At 44.9% G+C, this 17,360-nt stretch overlaps 1 protein-coding gene across 1 annotated transcript in view; it reads left to right on the top strand.

Annotated features, from left to right (window-relative positions):
- Positions 1 to 13,634, top strand: part of LOC111230324 (histone acetyltransferase p300-like) — a 31,256-nt gene extending 17,622 nt beyond the window's left edge. The window contains exons 22-32 of the mRNA XM_022757018.1: positions 339 to 419; positions 1,499 to 1,555; positions 1,869 to 1,946; positions 3,391 to 3,458; positions 4,485 to 4,635; positions 6,005 to 6,265; positions 6,531 to 6,696; positions 7,470 to 7,637; positions 7,748 to 7,909; positions 8,781 to 9,062; positions 9,794 to 13,634. Of these exons, the coding sequence (XP_022612739.1) occupies positions 339 to 419; positions 1,499 to 1,555; positions 1,869 to 1,946; positions 3,391 to 3,458; positions 4,485 to 4,635; positions 6,005 to 6,265; positions 6,531 to 6,696; positions 7,470 to 7,637; positions 7,748 to 7,909; positions 8,781 to 9,062; positions 9,794 to 13,051 (4,732 nt within the window). The 3' untranslated portion in view covers positions 13,052 to 13,634. The remainder of the gene's footprint in view (positions 1 to 338; positions 420 to 1,498; positions 1,556 to 1,868; positions 1,947 to 3,390; positions 3,459 to 4,484; positions 4,636 to 6,004; positions 6,266 to 6,530; positions 6,697 to 7,469; positions 7,638 to 7,747; positions 7,910 to 8,780; positions 9,063 to 9,793) is intronic.
- Positions 13,635 to 17,360: the final 3,726 nt, after the last annotated feature.

Below are 17,360 nucleotides of genomic sequence, written 5' to 3'. Positions count from 1 at the left end.
ATTTTTCCCCCCCCCCACCCCCCCCCCCCCTCCCCTTCTCCCCTTCTCTCCCTCCTTTTTTTAACGCTTGTGATGTCTGCATTGGCCTGCTTTGGTGTGACCAATCATCCACTCCGAAATTTACGCGCAAAATCAAAACACCCGCCCACACAAAAACCCTGCATCACGATTGGCTGCTGGCGACGACCTACCTTGCCCTCTGCCTCCTCCTGTGTGTCCGCCCCCTGGCCTGTCCTGCCCTGCCCTGATTGGCGGCTGCTTCTTCGTGCCCTCTCTGTGATTGGCTGTGCTGATGGCGAACGGTGTAGTTCACCAAAATATGGGCTTCTTGCTGACAGGTACCACTTCTGTGAGAAGTGTTTCAACGAAATCCAGGGCGAGAGTGTTTCCCTGGGGGATGACCCCTCCCAGCCTCAGACGTGAGTACCACCCCACTCCCGCCTTCCTTTCACACACAACAGATAACGGCTCTCGCATCAAGTAGCGTCTATCCGGATGAGCAGTCCTGCAACATCACCAAGACAACACAAGCATCAGAACCCTTTAACATCCAGTATTTCCCCTTGTATTTCCTGTAGGATGTCCACAGTGTCTGACAGAATCACACATGTATATTCAGCTTGTTTCTCATTGAAGCTGTACGGTATTTACTCTCTTTACCCCAAACAGAGTTCTGTGGGACTGAGTGACGTTTGTAGTTACTGACCCAGCAGCAGCTCAGTGTCAGAGACAGAAAGATCATGAATATCATGTTTTTTCTAGCTGGTTGAAATGTGTAAGATGAACCGAAGTGTTGAGTAAAGTTGTGCAAAGACATTAAAAAATAACAATAATAAGAAAAATTCAATCATAGCAGCAGATGCTTGATTTTCCTGATGTTTAGTCTCAAGTATGGGTGAACACTGAATACTACATTTCCCATAATGCAACTGGGTTGAAACTTTCATTGGCCCCTCCCTGCGCCTTCTTTCAAGCACATTCAGTTTTTATCAGAAGCTCTGTAAAAAGCTTCAAGTCTTGAACCCGGGTCGAGATAACCCTCGATGACATCACTGTGACATCATCCAGGTTGTTTTCTCAAACACCTGAAGACGTTGTTGAGTTGTCGTAGTGGTGATAGTAGCACTGCTCATGATGAATAAACAAAACTTCATGTGTGTCCTTTTTAAAACATGAATCTCTCTGTTTTTTTATTTGCTGATTTCATCCTTTATTATATAAATCTTATTTATTTACATTATTACATCATATAGTTTAATTCTTTCACTAACTAACAATCATGTTTTATTTAAGCCCTGTTTATATCTCTCATCTTAAAGGTCGTGTGTACAAATAATCAGTGTAACAATAAATTGTGATAAGAATATGTAGCTGGTGTTTTGAATCTCTTTAAGCATTTCCTGAATTTTTGGAAACAGGATTCTGCAGTTTACAGGTGATAACGTTGATGACCTTGTTGTGTCAGTTACAGAAGTTTGTTTTCTGGTATTTCCCACAGGTCCATCAACAAAGACCAGTTCCAGCGAAAGAAGAACGACACACTTGATCCTGAGTTGTACGTCCCCTTCTTATCTCGTTAACCTTTATACCGCTGCAGGATGATGTGGATATTATGTATTTAGTCTAGATTGTTGTGATTTTATATTTAGATGTTTTTTGTTTTGTTTTTATTCAAGCTGTTGGATCAGGTTAATGTGATTAAGTGATTATTATTTGTGAAATATAGCAAGCAGATAAAATATATTTTAGTCATTGTTATTTAACAGCAGCGCAGCTCCTGTAGAAGAGCCAGTATTTCCATCATGTGTGAAATGTCGCCTTATTAACTTTGAATGTTGTCGTCTTCCTTTTGTCTCCTCTCTGCTCAGGCTTGTGGAATGTACCGACTGTGGCCGTAAAATGCACCAGATCTGTGTCCTGCATCATGACACCATATGGCCGTCAGGGTGAGCCAGCTGCCGCACACACACACACTCTGTACATTGTTGATCTGTGACTGGGTCTGGAAAATGAATTTGGCCTTTTGTGTTCTTTGATAAGCTCCAGAATCGGTACAGATGCTGTAGAAAGTACATTTCTCAGTCCCTCCAGAAAGTCACGATGTCACGATCTCGACTCATTTTTGTCCAATCGCCGCAACTTTTCCCGCCAATTTGACCAATCATCAAAGTTTTCCCGCTTTTCCCGCTAGTTGAACCAATCACACCAGTCCCTGCACCAAACTCACTTCCTTGTTTCTGGGGTTGAAGCTTGTTTGTGAAGCTGCAGACGTGTGTGACACGAACGTCCCACATTTACCCACAAACTGTCACTGTTAAAGACCGTGTGAAGACATTCCCAGATGTTTTACACGAAAGCAGAGTTAAATAGTTTTGTAGCGCTGCGACATTGTGCTGGATCCTCAGGTGTAGAGCCGCCGGAACGACGCTCCGCTGCTTTGATCCTCCAGGTGAAATAAAATATCTACAGTTCAAATAATCCGGTTGATATTTATCTACATTTTTAAGCTGTTGAAGATCCGAGAGCTGATTAAAAACATATCATATTGACATTTAAGGTGTATTGATTGATTTCCAAACATCAATCACACATCAAGTAACACTCAAGAAAACATTCCACCTTAAAAGATGCCGGTAGCTGCCGGTCGCCTCTGAGCTGCTGAGTGAATTAAATCGTTAATCAGTAAAGATGAAAAGAGAGAAAATATCATTTCAGTCATCATTCACTCCTGATGAAACTGGAAACTGCTCTGTATTTATTCTCACTGGTGCAAGTTGCCTTCAATTTTTAATGAATAATTATAATTTATTATTTTTAATGAAGATAGCGACAATTTTTTTTGCAATTTTTATTTTTTCCCTCAGTTTCATTGCATAAAAAAACATCGCAACATGCATCGCAATTTTTAAGAAAAGCTGCCGAAAAATCGGGTGTTTCAGCTGCAAGAATCCCCCCAAAAAAAAATCCCCTGTGAAATCCTGGAGGGACTGAGTCGTTAAGCCTTCACACACATTTTCATTTAGCTGCAGAGAATGCTGTCTTCAGCAAATTGTTAAAGCTCATACAGCGTACCGACATTTTGAGGAGCAGTTTGGAAACTGAAAATATGTAGGTGTTTCACATCAAGACTAAAGGGCGGCTGCAACAGATGCACAAATGCAGCTCGAGTGAGAAACGAGTCTTAAAGTTTGATTTCCCTTCATGTGTGATCTGTTTGTAATTAAGAGATGGAAGCAACTTCCAAGTCATTATAGTTGTTTAAAGAAAGAGAGACTGACATCAAAGGCCAAATCACCTCTTGATTAAAGCCACTTCATCACTGTCATCGATGCAGATGGTAACCTGCAAGTTTAACCATTTACTCTTTATTTCCTCCCTAACCACCACCAGCTTTGTGTGCGACAACTGCCTCAAAAAGGCAAATAAGACGCGGAAAGAGAACAAATACGCGGCCAAAAGTAAGTGGAGTGTGTCTTTGTTTTGCGTCCCTGCTCTCCTCACTTTTCTTCTGAGGTGTTGATACTTTTCTAATTTTGATTTGATTTTTATAATGTAGTCAGTAATTGTTCCTTTTGAGATTTCTGCAACGGCTGCTCCGCGGTTCATATCTTCTTGTCCTCCTTGTCTGTTTTCTTCTCTCCGTGATCGACATATTCACCTCTCTGAAAAACTCTGTCAAAAACAACCTGCAGACAGAGCCAGTGGCTTTCAGTATAAATGTTTTTAATGTGGAGTTTGAAAGAGGAAGTAGGGAGAGAGAGAAAAGAGGAACAAAAATGAAGGCAAATTGCAAACTATAAATTAAACATGGACATGACAGAAGGAGGAAGGGTATAACTTTTCGCTGTTACATCACCACCGCCACTGAGTGCTCTAAAAAACACACAAAGGTGTGTCTGATGAATGAGAAGAGTTGCCGTACAAAAGGTACCACCGCCAGTGTGACGGTCGGCGGTCTGTGTGTGACGGCATGTCTCCAGAAACTGAGAATCCTGCCGGGTAGTTTACGCCGAGGAAAACCCGAGGGCACACAGTTCTGTTATTACGTGAAACTGTGTCTGCTAATTAAAATCGGATTCAAAGGATGTTGTGGTTAGAAGATATTCAAACATACTGACGTTTCATACGAGGTGAGGCAGCGTTTATCAGTCATCTAGACACATCAGAGCTCGTTTGGTTTAATACGTAGATCCTCATTTTCTTTTAAGAAAAACACATTTAATTTCCTGCTTTATGCATTATTTGTTTTCTGTGCAACTAACAACTTCAAAACATGAACCAAACTATGATTTCACAGAATAATTTTACCGCTGATTGAATTTTCTTTTTGCTCAGATATTTTCCCATCAATCCACTCTCTAATAAACTAAAGAACTTACAGGAAACACAATCCTTCATCTTGATAATAAAAAAAATTAAAAAAATAGGAGTTTATTTGATTATTTTATTATCATTAATAATCCACCTCTTTCTTTGTTTCGCAGGGCTTCCCCAGACCAAGCTGGGGAGCTATTTGGAGTCACGAGTGAACGACTACCTCAAGCGGCAGATCAACATTGAATCTGGCGAGGTCACCATCCGAGTGGTCCACGTCTCGGACAAGGTGGTTGAGGTCAAGCCGGGCATGAAGTCCAGGTAGGAGGTTGAAGTTTTGAGTTTTAACGAGTTGGTGAGACAAACCGCACAAATGTTTAGGTCCTGCAGCAGGTCAGACGCCTGGCCCAGGTTAGATGATCCGGAGCTGGACACACGTTTTACACAACAGCATCTGCATCAGGGTGAAGTACGTTTGTAACGACCAGCGGGGCTCGTATCATCAGTAGCTGTGATCAGACAAAGTTTCCTGAGGGGAAACCTTGCTCAAGCAGCAGTTCCTCCACATCACTGCAAAGACAAATGCACATTGTTGTAGCTAGGCAACAGCCTGACTGGCCACGGTGCACAGAGGAGAAGGTAACCCAACAAGAGGGAGTTTGTTTACTGAACATGTGGTGGAACATAAATGCACATTAACAAGTTGGATTTCAGAGGCAACAATAGATTTCCAGACCTCCCACAGCTGCAGCTGCACAACAGCGTTTGAGGGTTGGAGTTGTCGAGTTAATTTAAACATTAAAAAAAAAACACAGTATTGATGCCAAGTCATAATCCGTTTTGGGTCTGTTCTGTGCTGCGGTTGTCATATTCTCTCATTTTGAACCGGCTAATTATGAGTCGGAACGCTGCAACGTGACGATGTTCTCCTGCTGTGTTACCATGGTTACTGTCACTCAACGACGACAACATCTGAAATGTTCCTGTGTAAAACTCGTAGAACCTCTCAGTCACCGCTCGCTGACGGGACGGAGGGACACGTTTTAATGGATGTATTATTGGATTGAAGCTAACTTAGCTACTTGTACATGGACTGTTACTATGGTTACTATCGCTCAGTGCGTGAAAACGTGAAATGTTCCGGTGCGAAACTCATAACCTCTCAGCTGTGATCTCAGTTTTATCCAGGGGGTCGGGTCGTAATAGTGAACACTGAGTTTAGTAGCAGGTGGTGAAATGATTCATCAATAATGTCACATTTTTACTCAGAAATTCCAATAAGCGAATTAAAGTCCTCGAAGTCTGTGTGATCAGTATGTGACGGTGTCTCCACATGGGTTCTGCTTGGACAGTCCGAGTTGATTTTTTTTATTCCCACTCTGTCCCTGAATACTAAGAAATATTAAGAAATCCAGAGACTCTTACTGGTTACCAGGAGCAGAAACCACAGCGAGCAGCATATCGAATGATCTAATCCAACTATAAAGCAAGAATCTCTTCCTGTCTGTCTGTGTGAAGAGAAACCACATTTTGATTTTGGGACGGTTTGCATTCACCTCGGGACGGTTAAAATACTTTTTCGGGGCAGTGGTGAAAAAAGTGAGTCTGGAGCCCTGATTTAAAAACATGTTGTATTTCATCTGTTTTTCTCACCTGGCTGTTGTTGTTGTTTTGTTTTTTGTTCATCCAGGTTTGTGGACAGCGGAGAGATGTCCGAGTCCTTCCCGTACAGGATGAAAGCCTTGTTTGCGTTCGAGGACATCGACGGAGCGGACGTGTGTTTTTTCGGCATGCACGTCCAAGAGTACGGCTCGGACTGCCCGCCCCCCAATCAGAGACGAGTGTACATCTCTTACCTGGACAGCGTGCACTTCTTCAAACCTCGACACCTCAGGACCGCCGTCTACCATGAGATCCTGATAGGCTACCTGGAGTACGTCAGGAGGCAGGGGTAAGAGAAAAGTTTAGACCCTCTTAAACATGATACTCCAAAACTGAGCAGCTGAAAACTATTTCTCCAAATGAAAACTTAGAGCATCAGCTTCAACATTAAGATTGAGCCCGTTATGCAGCGTAAAGTCATTCCTGTATTCATTAGGCTTTGTGTTCCAGACGCTGCTACAGAGGAAAATGAGTAAGCAGATGGACTAAAAGGAAATCAGTTTACACTAGTTTAGTGGCCTCAGTGAATACAACCTCATGTCTCCCTGTTTCAGGTTTACGACGGGTCACATCTGGGCCTGTCCGCCCAGTGAAGGGGACGATTACATCTTCCACTGTCACCCAATGGACCAGAAGATCCCGAAGCCGAAACGCCTGCAGGAGTGGTACAAGAAGATGCTGGACAAGGCTGTTGCTGAGCGCATTGTCCACGATTACAAGGTGAGACGTTCTTCACATTCAGTGCACTGCACTTTAACGGTGTGATTTCACTGCAGAAAGCCAATTCCCAGGATGTTCAGTGATTTGACTCTTTTGAATTTTGTAAATACTGTTGAGAAAACAATCTCGCCACAAAGTGCATTTACCAGCTGTTCTGGGGGCAAATTTAATGACAACTGGGCATACTCCATCTGCCAAAGAATATCATGAGATATGATTGAAAGCCCCAGAACAGCCACTAAATGGACCCTGTTGTGAGATTGTGTCCTCGAGCGTTTTTTATTCCTCCGTGCCGACGACAGTCAGAGCCATGTTGTCCGTCCCATTCTCGTGGACACGATATCTCAGCAACACCTCGACAGAACTTCTTCAAATTTAGCACAAATATTCACTAGGACTCAAGGATGAACTGATCGATTTTGGGGGTCAAAGGTCAGAAGTCAAGGGCGTGGTGACCTCACGAAACATAGTTTGTGGCCTTGTGAACGCAATATCTCCACAACACCTTGAGGGAATTAACTTAAATGTGGTGAAAACATTCACCTGGACTCAAGGACGAACTGATTAGATTCATGTGGTTAAAGGTCAAAGGTCGAGGTCACGATGACCTCACAAAACATGATTTTGGCTTTGCAATATATCGAGAACTCCTCAAAGGGAGTTCTAGTTTCATGATGTTTTGTTGTTTCCGTTGACGGTCCTGAAGCTCATTACGACATTAACCGCATCACAAGAATTTAACGGTCGTCTCTTTGTCCGTCTTCGTCCCGCAGGACATCTTCAAGCAGGCAACAGAGGACCGGCTGACCAGCGCCAAGGAGCTGCCGTACTTTGAGGGCGACTTCTGGCCAAACGTGCTGGAGGAGAGCATCAAGGAGCTGGAGCAGGAGGAGGAGGAGAGGAAGAGGGAGGAGAACAGCACATCCAACGAGAGCACCGATGTGAGTAGAGTAAGAGTCCGCACGCATTCAGGCTCATTAATGTCATAAAATATATATATATATAATTATAAATGGTGTGTACTGAAATTTACCTTTTTAAACATTCACAGGCCACAAAAGGAGACAGCAAGAATGCCAAAAAGAAGAACAACAAAAAGACAAGCAAGAACAAGAGTAGCTTGAGCCGAGCCAATAAGAAAAAACCAGGGATGCCCAACGTTTCCAATGACCTCTCCCAGAAACTCTACGCCACCATGGAGAAACATAAGGAGGTATGTGTGATTGTAGCCGAAGATATTTATTATTTTATTGGATTATAAAACAATGAGAACATTAAAGTGACTCGTGTCATCAGAGTTGTCACGTCGACTCTGCGTTCGGTACCTTTACCTTCACCAAGAGACACCAGACAAATAGTGGATTAAAGCAGCTGTGATCTATACGTCTGTCTTAACAGTGGATCACATGATCACCTGTATGTGAAGGGTGTTGCTTATAGTGATGAACCCACACAAAGTTCCCCTGAGCTCTGCGTAGCATTTCAGCTCATCGAACAAGTAAACATGGATGTAAACAATGCACCATTTTAAAATATAATTAATTTGCTTTACAAATATTTTAAGAGAAAGGAAATGCTTTTGATATGTTTTGTTAGACTGAAAGGAAACACACGAAACCCTTTTTACATTGATGGATAACATTACCTGTTAAAAAATTAACACTATTCAGCAATTGTATATTAATAAATTGTGAACAGAGGATAAAAGAATCTGCAGGAATGACAAAATTGACAAAAGGACAGGATGCGTTTAGCTCCGTATCAGAAACCATCTCCGTGCAGACACACACACATACCTGAGCAGTCACGCACACTGGGCATGAGCGAGCCGGTGTAAACAGGAAGCAGATTGTCTACTCTGCAGTTGATTAGTTGCAAAAAATACTACGATCGAGGAACAACAAAGACAGCTGCAGCGTTAAAATACAGAATTTAACCGAACAACAGCTGCTAGCAAAGACAACAGGGTCGGTAACGCCTGTGATTCGTTATCTGTGTCGTGTGGACGGGAGGAGGAAACGTAGCAAAGAGATAAGTAGTGCGCACAAAGCATCACAGCTGACCCTCTCCCCTCCTATTCCCAGGTCTTCTTCGTCATCCGCCTCATTGCCGGCCCCACCGCAAACTCCCTGCCCCCCATCACTGACGTGGACCCCCTGATGGCCTGCGACCTGATGGACGGCCGCGACGCCTTCCTGACTCTGGCCAGGGACAAGCACCTGGAGTTCAGCTCCCTCAGGAGGTCCAAGTGGAGCTCCATGTGTATGTTGGTGGAGCTGCACAACCAGAGCCAGGACCGCTTCGTCTACACCTGCAACGAGTGTAAACACCACGTGGAGACCCGCTTCCACTGCACCGTCTGCGAGGTGAGAATCGAGAATCTCACTTTTGATACGAGACCCTGTGAATATTTTAAATACTGTGATGTGTTTTTCATGTTGAGAAATCTTGAAATGAAACACTGAGAGGAAAACGTTCTCCAGTGGGGCAGTAATGTTAGTCAGCTGACGTTTCTCCTAAAATCACTTATTTTGAAAGTCAATCATTTTTGGAATATACAGAAACATCGTATTTCAGAGAACAAATATTCAGGTTTTCTCTTTTCATGAAGTGGCTGCTGAATAAATAAGGAAAGAGATTTTTTTTTTTTTTTAAACAGAAACCTGGTGAATAAACAGATGTGCTTTTTTGTTTTCCTCCCTCCCCTCCAACTGGGAACAGTGAAATTCCCTTGTATTTCAGTCAGTGTTGTTGTAACTCCACTGCAATGTGGATCTGTTGACTTGACTGTTCTGTATCCAGTGGCGTCTGCAAGTCCAGACAATACTTCTGTTGGCTGGAGTGTTTATTCTCAGCATTTACAGATTACAGTGAGAAAACTTCATGTTGAAAGATTGACACTCGAGACTCACCCGTGTGTTTCAGCGCCACAGTTGCACAACTTTACAGAACTTTGCAAAGTTTAGCGACGGAGACGGAAAAACTGTAAAAAAAAAAAAAAAAAATTGGTTTAGCATTTTAGTTTTACACTTTTAACTTGTATTAATTAATGAAGTGCTTGTATTCATGATTATTCTCCCTTCCCTTCCCTCCCCAGGACTATGACTTGTGCATCACCTGCTACAACACTAAAGGTCATGAGCACAAGATGGATAAGCTGGGGCTTGGGCTAGACGACGACAGCAACAACCAGTCAGCAGCAGCTACCCAGAGCCCTGGAGACTCCCGTCGCCTCAGCATCCAGCGCTGCATCCAGTCACTGGTCCACGCGTGCCAATGCCGCAACGCCAACTGCTCCCTGCCATCCTGCCAGAAGATGAAGCGCGTCGTTCAGCACACAAAAGGCTGCAAGCGCAAGACGAATGGCGGCTGCCCCATCTGCAAGCAGCTCATCGCTCTGTGTTGCTACCATGCCAAACACTGTCAGGAGAACAAATGTCCCGTCCCGTTCTGTCTGAACATCAAGCAAAAGCTGCGGCAGCAGCAGCTGCAGCACCGACTCCAGCAGGCCCAGATGTTGAGGAGAAGAATGGCCAGCATGCAGAGGGTGGGGCAGCCGGCTGGAGGGCCACCGGGAGGACCTGTGGTAGGACTTCCATCACCAGGGAACAACGGTACCACAGCACCCAGTACCCCAACGTCTGGGGGAACCCAACCCCCAACCCCTCAGACCCCAACTCAGACCATGCCTCCAGTCCAGCAGCAAGGAATGGGCCCAGGACCTGGAGTCCAGCAGCAGCAACAGCAGCCAGGTGGGATGCCCTCACAAGGTGGCATGCCTCCTCAGCACACCCTCCACCACCAGTTTCAGCAGATTGCAGGTGGAGGTGGTGGGGCTGGAGGGATGATGAGTTCTCCCCAACATCAGCAGCAGATGCTTGTACAGGTCCAGCAGCAGCAGCAGCAGCAGCAGCAGCAGGGTGGAGCAGGGACCAACCCTCAACAGCTCCAACAGCACCCCAACAATTTGCCTCCATATGCCAGCAGACCCCCGGGCTCCTCCCCAATCCACCAGTCCCAGGGCAAACCAGTCCTTGGGTCTGCAACACCCCCCCAGCAACAGCCTGGTGCTACTGTCATGGCTGCAAGCGTTGGGGGCCAGCAGCCTCCGAGCCAGTCGCAGGTCCAGCCTCAACTTCCACCGCAGCAACAGCAGCCTCCCTCTGGCCCCCCACCGGCAGCCGTAGAAATTGCTATGAAGATCCAACAAGTGGCAGATGCTCAGAGGAAGATGGCTCTGCAAAGACAGGCAGCTGCAGGCTTGATGCCTCCCCACCCCCACCATCAACAGGGTCAAGGTCAACAGATGAGCATGGGACACCCGGGGGCAGTAGGAATGGTTGGACCCCAGGGCATGGCACCACAGACGGCAGCGGTGGCAGCCGCTCGGGCCCACATGGATCAACAACAAGGCGCTCCACCAGGGATGATGGTTGGCGCTGGTGGGCCCATGCAGCAACCCCCTCCGCAGGGTAGTCTGCCCCAGGGCCAGCTCCCCCCTCAGGTGCAGCTTCAACAGCAGAGGATGGGTGCACCACTTCAAAACCCTCAACAGCAACAACAGCAGTGGGCAAGCCAGGGGATCCCTCCCCAGCAGAGACAAGCGATGATGAACCAAATGGGCCATCCAGCCATGATGACCGCTCAGCAGCAGCAAATGCAACAACAACAACAACAACAGCAGCAACAGCAGCAGCAGCACCAACAAGCTCAGGGCCACGCTGCCTTGATAAACATGGCGCAACAGCAAGGTGCTGGGGGCGGGGTACCAGGAGGGGCTGTCCCCGTGGGCACCGGTGTCCCAGGGGCAGGTGCCGCTGGTGGGAACATCCCCCAGGCAGCTCTTCAGGACCTGTTACGGACTCTTCGCTCGCCCAGCTCACCGCTCCAGCAGCAGCAGGTCCTCAACATCCTGCGGTCCAATCCACAGCTCATGGCTGCTTTCATTAAGCAGAGGGCCTCAAAATACAAGGGGGTGCAGGGAGGGCCTGGTGGACCAGGTGGTGTGCCGGGAGGTCCCGGTCCCACAGGGGGTCCTGTTGGTAATGTCATGGCAGGAGGGGGCCCGCAGGTGAACATGAATGCTGCAGGTGCTGGCCAGCCAGGGATGCACATGGGGGGTCAGGGAGGGACAAATGTCAACATGGCCACTATGGCCCAGCTGCAGCAGGTGCAGCAGCAGCAGCTTCAGCAGCAGCAGCAGCAGCTTCAGCAGCAGCAGCAGCAGCAGAGGCCGATGCTCAGCGGGTTACAGCAGCAGCAGGTGGCAGCTCTCCAGCAGCAGCAGCAACAGCAGCAGCAGCAGCAAGGGGGAGGAAGGGGGATGCAGGGCCAGGGGCCACAGATGGGAAATCTCAATACCACCCAGTTTAGGGAGATGCTCATGAGACGGCATCTCCAGCAGCAGCAGCAACAGCAGCAGCAGCAGCAACAACAACAACAACAGCAGCAGCAGCAGCAAATGGGAGTAAATCACGGTCAGTTCCAGCAGCCACAGCCCCCACAGGGGCAGAGCTACATGGGACAGCCTGGGATGCAGCCTCCTACAGTGGGACAGGGCCCAGCTGGGGGGCCCCCTCTTGGCCCCCAGCAGCCTGGTGGTCCCCAAGGCCAACAGGGGCAAGGTTACCCGGGGTCAGTGACCCAGCAGCAGGCCACAGCTGCACTCCAGCACAGGCTCCAGCACCAGCACCACCTCCAGATGCAGCAGCAGCAGAATGCCATGGCTGGCCTGCCGGGGGGTGATGCAGGGCCAGGTGGAGGGGGTCCTCCGCAGCCACCTCAAGGCCCTCAGCCCACTCAGAGTGGCCCCCCACCTTCGTCTTCTCAGGCCCTGCTCCAACAGGCCATCCACCAAAGGTTGCTCCAGCAGCAGCATCTGGGCCCTGGGGGGTCACCAGCCCAGCACAGCAATCCCATGAGTCCTCAGCAGCCGCAGCAGATGGCCCAGTCCCCACACCCCCACCTTCAGGGCCAGGCGCTGCCCACATCGCTGGCTAACCAGGTGCGATCACCACAGCCGTCTCCCAGACCCCAGTCACAGCCGCCGCACTCCAGCCCGTCCCCGCGCATGCAGCCTCAGCCCTCCCCGCATCACATCTCCCCCCAGATGCAAACGGGTTCCCCGCACCCGGGCCATCTGAACCAGCACCACCCAGGTATGGTGGTCCCTCCACAACAACAGCAACAACCACCAACGCAACAGCAGCAACAGAACTCTATGGAGCAGTTCGGGTCGGACCAGAGCGCTATGTTATCTCAGCTGAGCGGCATGGCCGGGCTCCACGGGCCGGGGGGCAGCGGTCAGGACCCATTGGGCCAGAATCTGAATCACAACCCTTTAGACATCATGTAGGAATTCTACCTAACGTGTCAAGTTGAGCTGGAGCGCTCGGTGGTTCTTCGCACAAACTGCACTCACCCAGGACAGTGTTATTGTTATTACTTAGCCTTTCTTTTTTTATACTATTATTAAATGTTATTTAAAATGTTTTCAATAAAGACGCATTGAACTGAACTTCCTATGGGAGATGAACAATAAATCAAGCAGTCGTTAAATAAATTAGAATAAATGAATTGTAAGTTATTGCTGTTAATATATTTTTTTGCCAATCGTGGACAAAGAGGGGGCGGGGGGGTTTCTCTAGCTCCTCACCTCCACCTCTTGCAGAATAGAAGAAAGGCGATATTTTCGGGGGTTCGGGGGTCTATAGGAGTAATTGCCTTTTTTAAGAAATGTTTTTAAGGTTTTGAACATGGTCAAGAATTAAAGAGGAAATGATTTAATGCAAAGAACTTTTTTATCAGTTTTGTTTCCCATCATTCAGTCTGTCTATTTCTGTTTTGCAGAGTGATGTGGATTATTATTATTATTAATGTAAATCCAAACATGATGCATATCCTCCTTTTTAAATGTTTGGGTTTGCTTTATTTATTGTTTTCTCTTCAGGGGGTGGGGCGGGCGGGGGGGTGTTATGTACCCTGAGACTGCTACAATTCGTATAGAAATATATTTTTGTTATTGACTGTTGAAGGGGGGGTTATTAGTGGATATTTCATTTCGCTGTAGATGTCTTTAGTTGGGTCTGTCTGGGTGGGAATAATGAACTGTCAGTGTTTTATTGCAGTGGCTGAGGGTCTGCTGTGAGTTTGAGATGTCGAACGGACATGTTGTGACGCCTCGGCCAGCGTCTACGTCGGACGTCGGCCATGCTGGAAGGGACTCCTCCCTCGCGAACATGCAAGCCCTCTCCCTCGAATGTGTGTGCACTCCTTCCTTTAAAGACACTTAACATGGAGCAGTGGAGGCTTGGGGAGGGGGGGTGCATACCTGTGTGCCTGTAACATTTTGAGTACATGGGCTGGGATGTGAAAAAAATGGGTGGGGTGGGCTCCTTTTAGTGTTTTTAGGATTCTACTGTTTGGAGTAAACAGAGGATTTTGATCCAAATGAACTGTGTTGCACAGAAATGAGGAGAAAGGAGGAGCAGTCAGTCTCCGTCTCTTTCTTCCTCGTCCCCTTTGCTGCTTCCCTTGGACTTTAAATCCCCCCTCCTCCTCCTCCTCCTTTGGGGGAAGTTGATCTCCCTCCCCACCAACTCCATCTTTATCTTTCTGCTAAGAACTTTGGGAGTTTAATTTAATATTTTTTACTGTACAAAGGAAACACAAACTGTGGACTCAAATACTGTTTTTTATAATAAAATGAAAATTACCAATAGTGACGTGTCCTGCATGTGGCTGTTTGTTAGAAATATGAGTCTAACTTTGGGCCGAGTTGGCTCACTAGATCATCGTGGTAACCTACACCACACGGCTGACCTGCTCCAGGGTAGGTTAACTTCAGAGGATCGGAGTGAAACCTGTCAGCAACCCAACTACTGACCGATCAGATCACTGCAAAGATTTAGTCATCGCTGCAGGATCCTGACAGGGTCAAAGATATTGAGTTTAATGAGAAGAAATAATAAGCAAAGACTTCATACCAGGTTAGGTCAGCAGAATAAATTTTCTGTTCAAAGTTTGCATGTTCTCCCTGTACCTGCATGGGTTCTGTCTGGGTACTCTGGCTTCCTCCAGCAATCCAAAGACATGCACATTAGGTTAATTGGCGGCTCTAATGCCTTACTACTGTATAGTATGACTTTTTAATGCCTTATTAAACTGACTTTTTATGCCTTATTTTAATGACTTTTATACCTTATTATACTATGACTTTTTATGCCTTACTATACTGTTACATTTTTATGTCTTACTATACTATGATTTTTTTATGTCTAAATATACTATGCCTTTTTTTTTACCTTACTATACTATGACATTTTTATGGCTTTTTATCCCTATGACTTTTTTTTTGTCTTACGTTAATGACATTTTATGCCTTACTTTAATATGACGTTTTTTTGCCATAAATATACTATGACGTTTTTTTGCCTTACTATACTATGACATTTTTATGACTTTTTATCTCTTACTATACTATGACTTTTTTTGTCTTACTATACTATGAACTTTGTCTCGGGGCGACACAGTGGTGCAGCAGTTAACTGTCGTCTCACACTGAAAAGGCTGGAATCCACGGCCTGGGGCCTTTCTGTGTGGAGTTTGCATGTTCTCCCTGTGCCTACATGGGTTCTCTCCAGATACTCTGGCTTTCTCACCCAATTCAAAGACTAGATAGATAGATACTTTATTTATCCCCTAGGGGAAATTCATGTGTCCAGTAGCTCAATGGTAATAATAATAATAACAGTTCATAATAAATAATAAACAATAATAATTATATTAGTCCACTTCCTTTGGCTGAGTTGTTTTACAACCTGATGGCAGTGGGAACAAAGGATTTCCTGAACCTCTCTGTTCTGTAGCACAGTGAGATGAGACGCCTGCTGCTGTAGATGCTTCTCTGTCCTGCCAGAATGTTGTGGAGAGTGTGGTTGGTATTGTCTAAGATGGTCTCCATCTTACATTGCATGGGTCTCTCAACAACAGTGAGTGAGTCCAGACTGCCGGCATGGACCCAGTTTTTCTGACAGGCTTGTCCAATCCGCTTGTGTTCATGTCGGACATGCTGCTGCCCCAGCAGACTGCAGCATAATAATAATAATAATAATAAGAATAATAAGAATAATAAGAATAATTTTATTCATAGGACACTTTTCCAGCAAAAGCACCAAGTGCTTTCCAAAGGTGAAGAAAATTCAAAAACCCAATCCACATTAAAAACAATTTCAAATGATACATACATAAAAAGGTGCATATGCATACAAACATACATACACAAACACATACAAGTGAACATTCACGCTCCATGTAAAAAATTAAAAGATAAAAACACTCAAAGAAGAAAATGGTCATAGAAGCGCATCTGTTGTTTGTAAAACCCATTCTATAGTTTTTAGACAGGATTTAAAGGCAGCAACAGAGTCAGCTAACTTGATCCTCAGTGGAAGGCTGTTGCAGAACCGTGGAGCCAGGACTGCAAGGGATCGATCACCCTTTGTTTTTAACCTGGACTCTGGAGTAGCGAGAAAGTCAAGAAAAAGTAATAGTATAGTAAGGCAAAAAAGTCATAGTATATTAAGACAAAAACATTTAACAGATAAAAACATATCATAGCAAGGTATAAAAATGTCATCATATGGTAAGGCATAAAAAATCAAAGGTAGCAAACACACATTCAAGTCAAACAGGGAGACATTGTGGGGATGGAGCTGGACTCTCTGGTGGTGGTGTCAGACAGGAAGATGCTATCTAAGCTACTGACCATCCTGGACACCTGCCTATATATATATATACTGTATATATGAAAGTGCAATTTGGAATTTTAGTGCAATTTTCATACTCATATACTTAAATATTTCTTTATATATTTCTATGTATGTATACACTTATTTTTATCTTTATCATATTTTTGTACTTCACTTCATGTACTTCTTTGCTGAAGAGGAACTGTTGTGCAAACTAATATTCCCCTTGGGATCAATAAAGTGTTCTGATTCTGATTTTGAGTCTGACTTTCTATGACTTTTTTTATGATTTTTAATGCCATACTATACTATTACTTTTTTATGACTTTTTATGCCTTAATATACTATGACGTTTTTATGAATTTTTACGCCTTACTATACTATGAAGTTTTATGCCTTACTATATTATGACGTTTTAAATGTCTCTTTATGCTTTACTATACTATGACATTTTTTGTCGTTTTTATGCCTTAATATACTATGACTTTTTTACAACTTTTTATGCCTTAATATACTATGACTTTTTTACAACTTTTTATGCCTTACTATACTATGACTTTTTATGCCTTAGTATACTATGACTTTTTTACAACTTTTTATGCCTTAGTATACTATGACTTTTTTACGACTTTTTATGCCTTAGTATACTATGACTTTTTCACGACTTTTGATGCCTTAATATACTATGACTTTTTTGACAACTTTTTATGCCTTACTATACTATGACTTTTTATGCTTTAATATACTATGACTTTTTTACAACTTTTCATGCCTTACTATACTATGACTTTTTTACGACTTTTTATGCCTTACTATACTATGACTTTTTTACAACTTTTTATGCCTTACTATATTATGACTTTTTATGCCTTACTATACTATGACTTTTTATGCCTTACTATACTATGACTTTTT

This window comes from Seriola dumerili, unplaced genomic scaffold, assembly GCF_002260705.1.
Source record: "Seriola dumerili isolate Sdu_G_001 unplaced genomic scaffold, Sdu_1.0 BDQW01000262.1, whole genome shotgun sequence".
Taxonomy (NCBI): domain Eukaryota; kingdom Metazoa; phylum Chordata; class Actinopteri; order Carangiformes; family Carangidae; genus Seriola; species Seriola dumerili.
The sequence above is the reverse complement of the archived record's forward strand: the minus strand, read 5'-3'. Positions and strand labels throughout refer to the sequence as shown.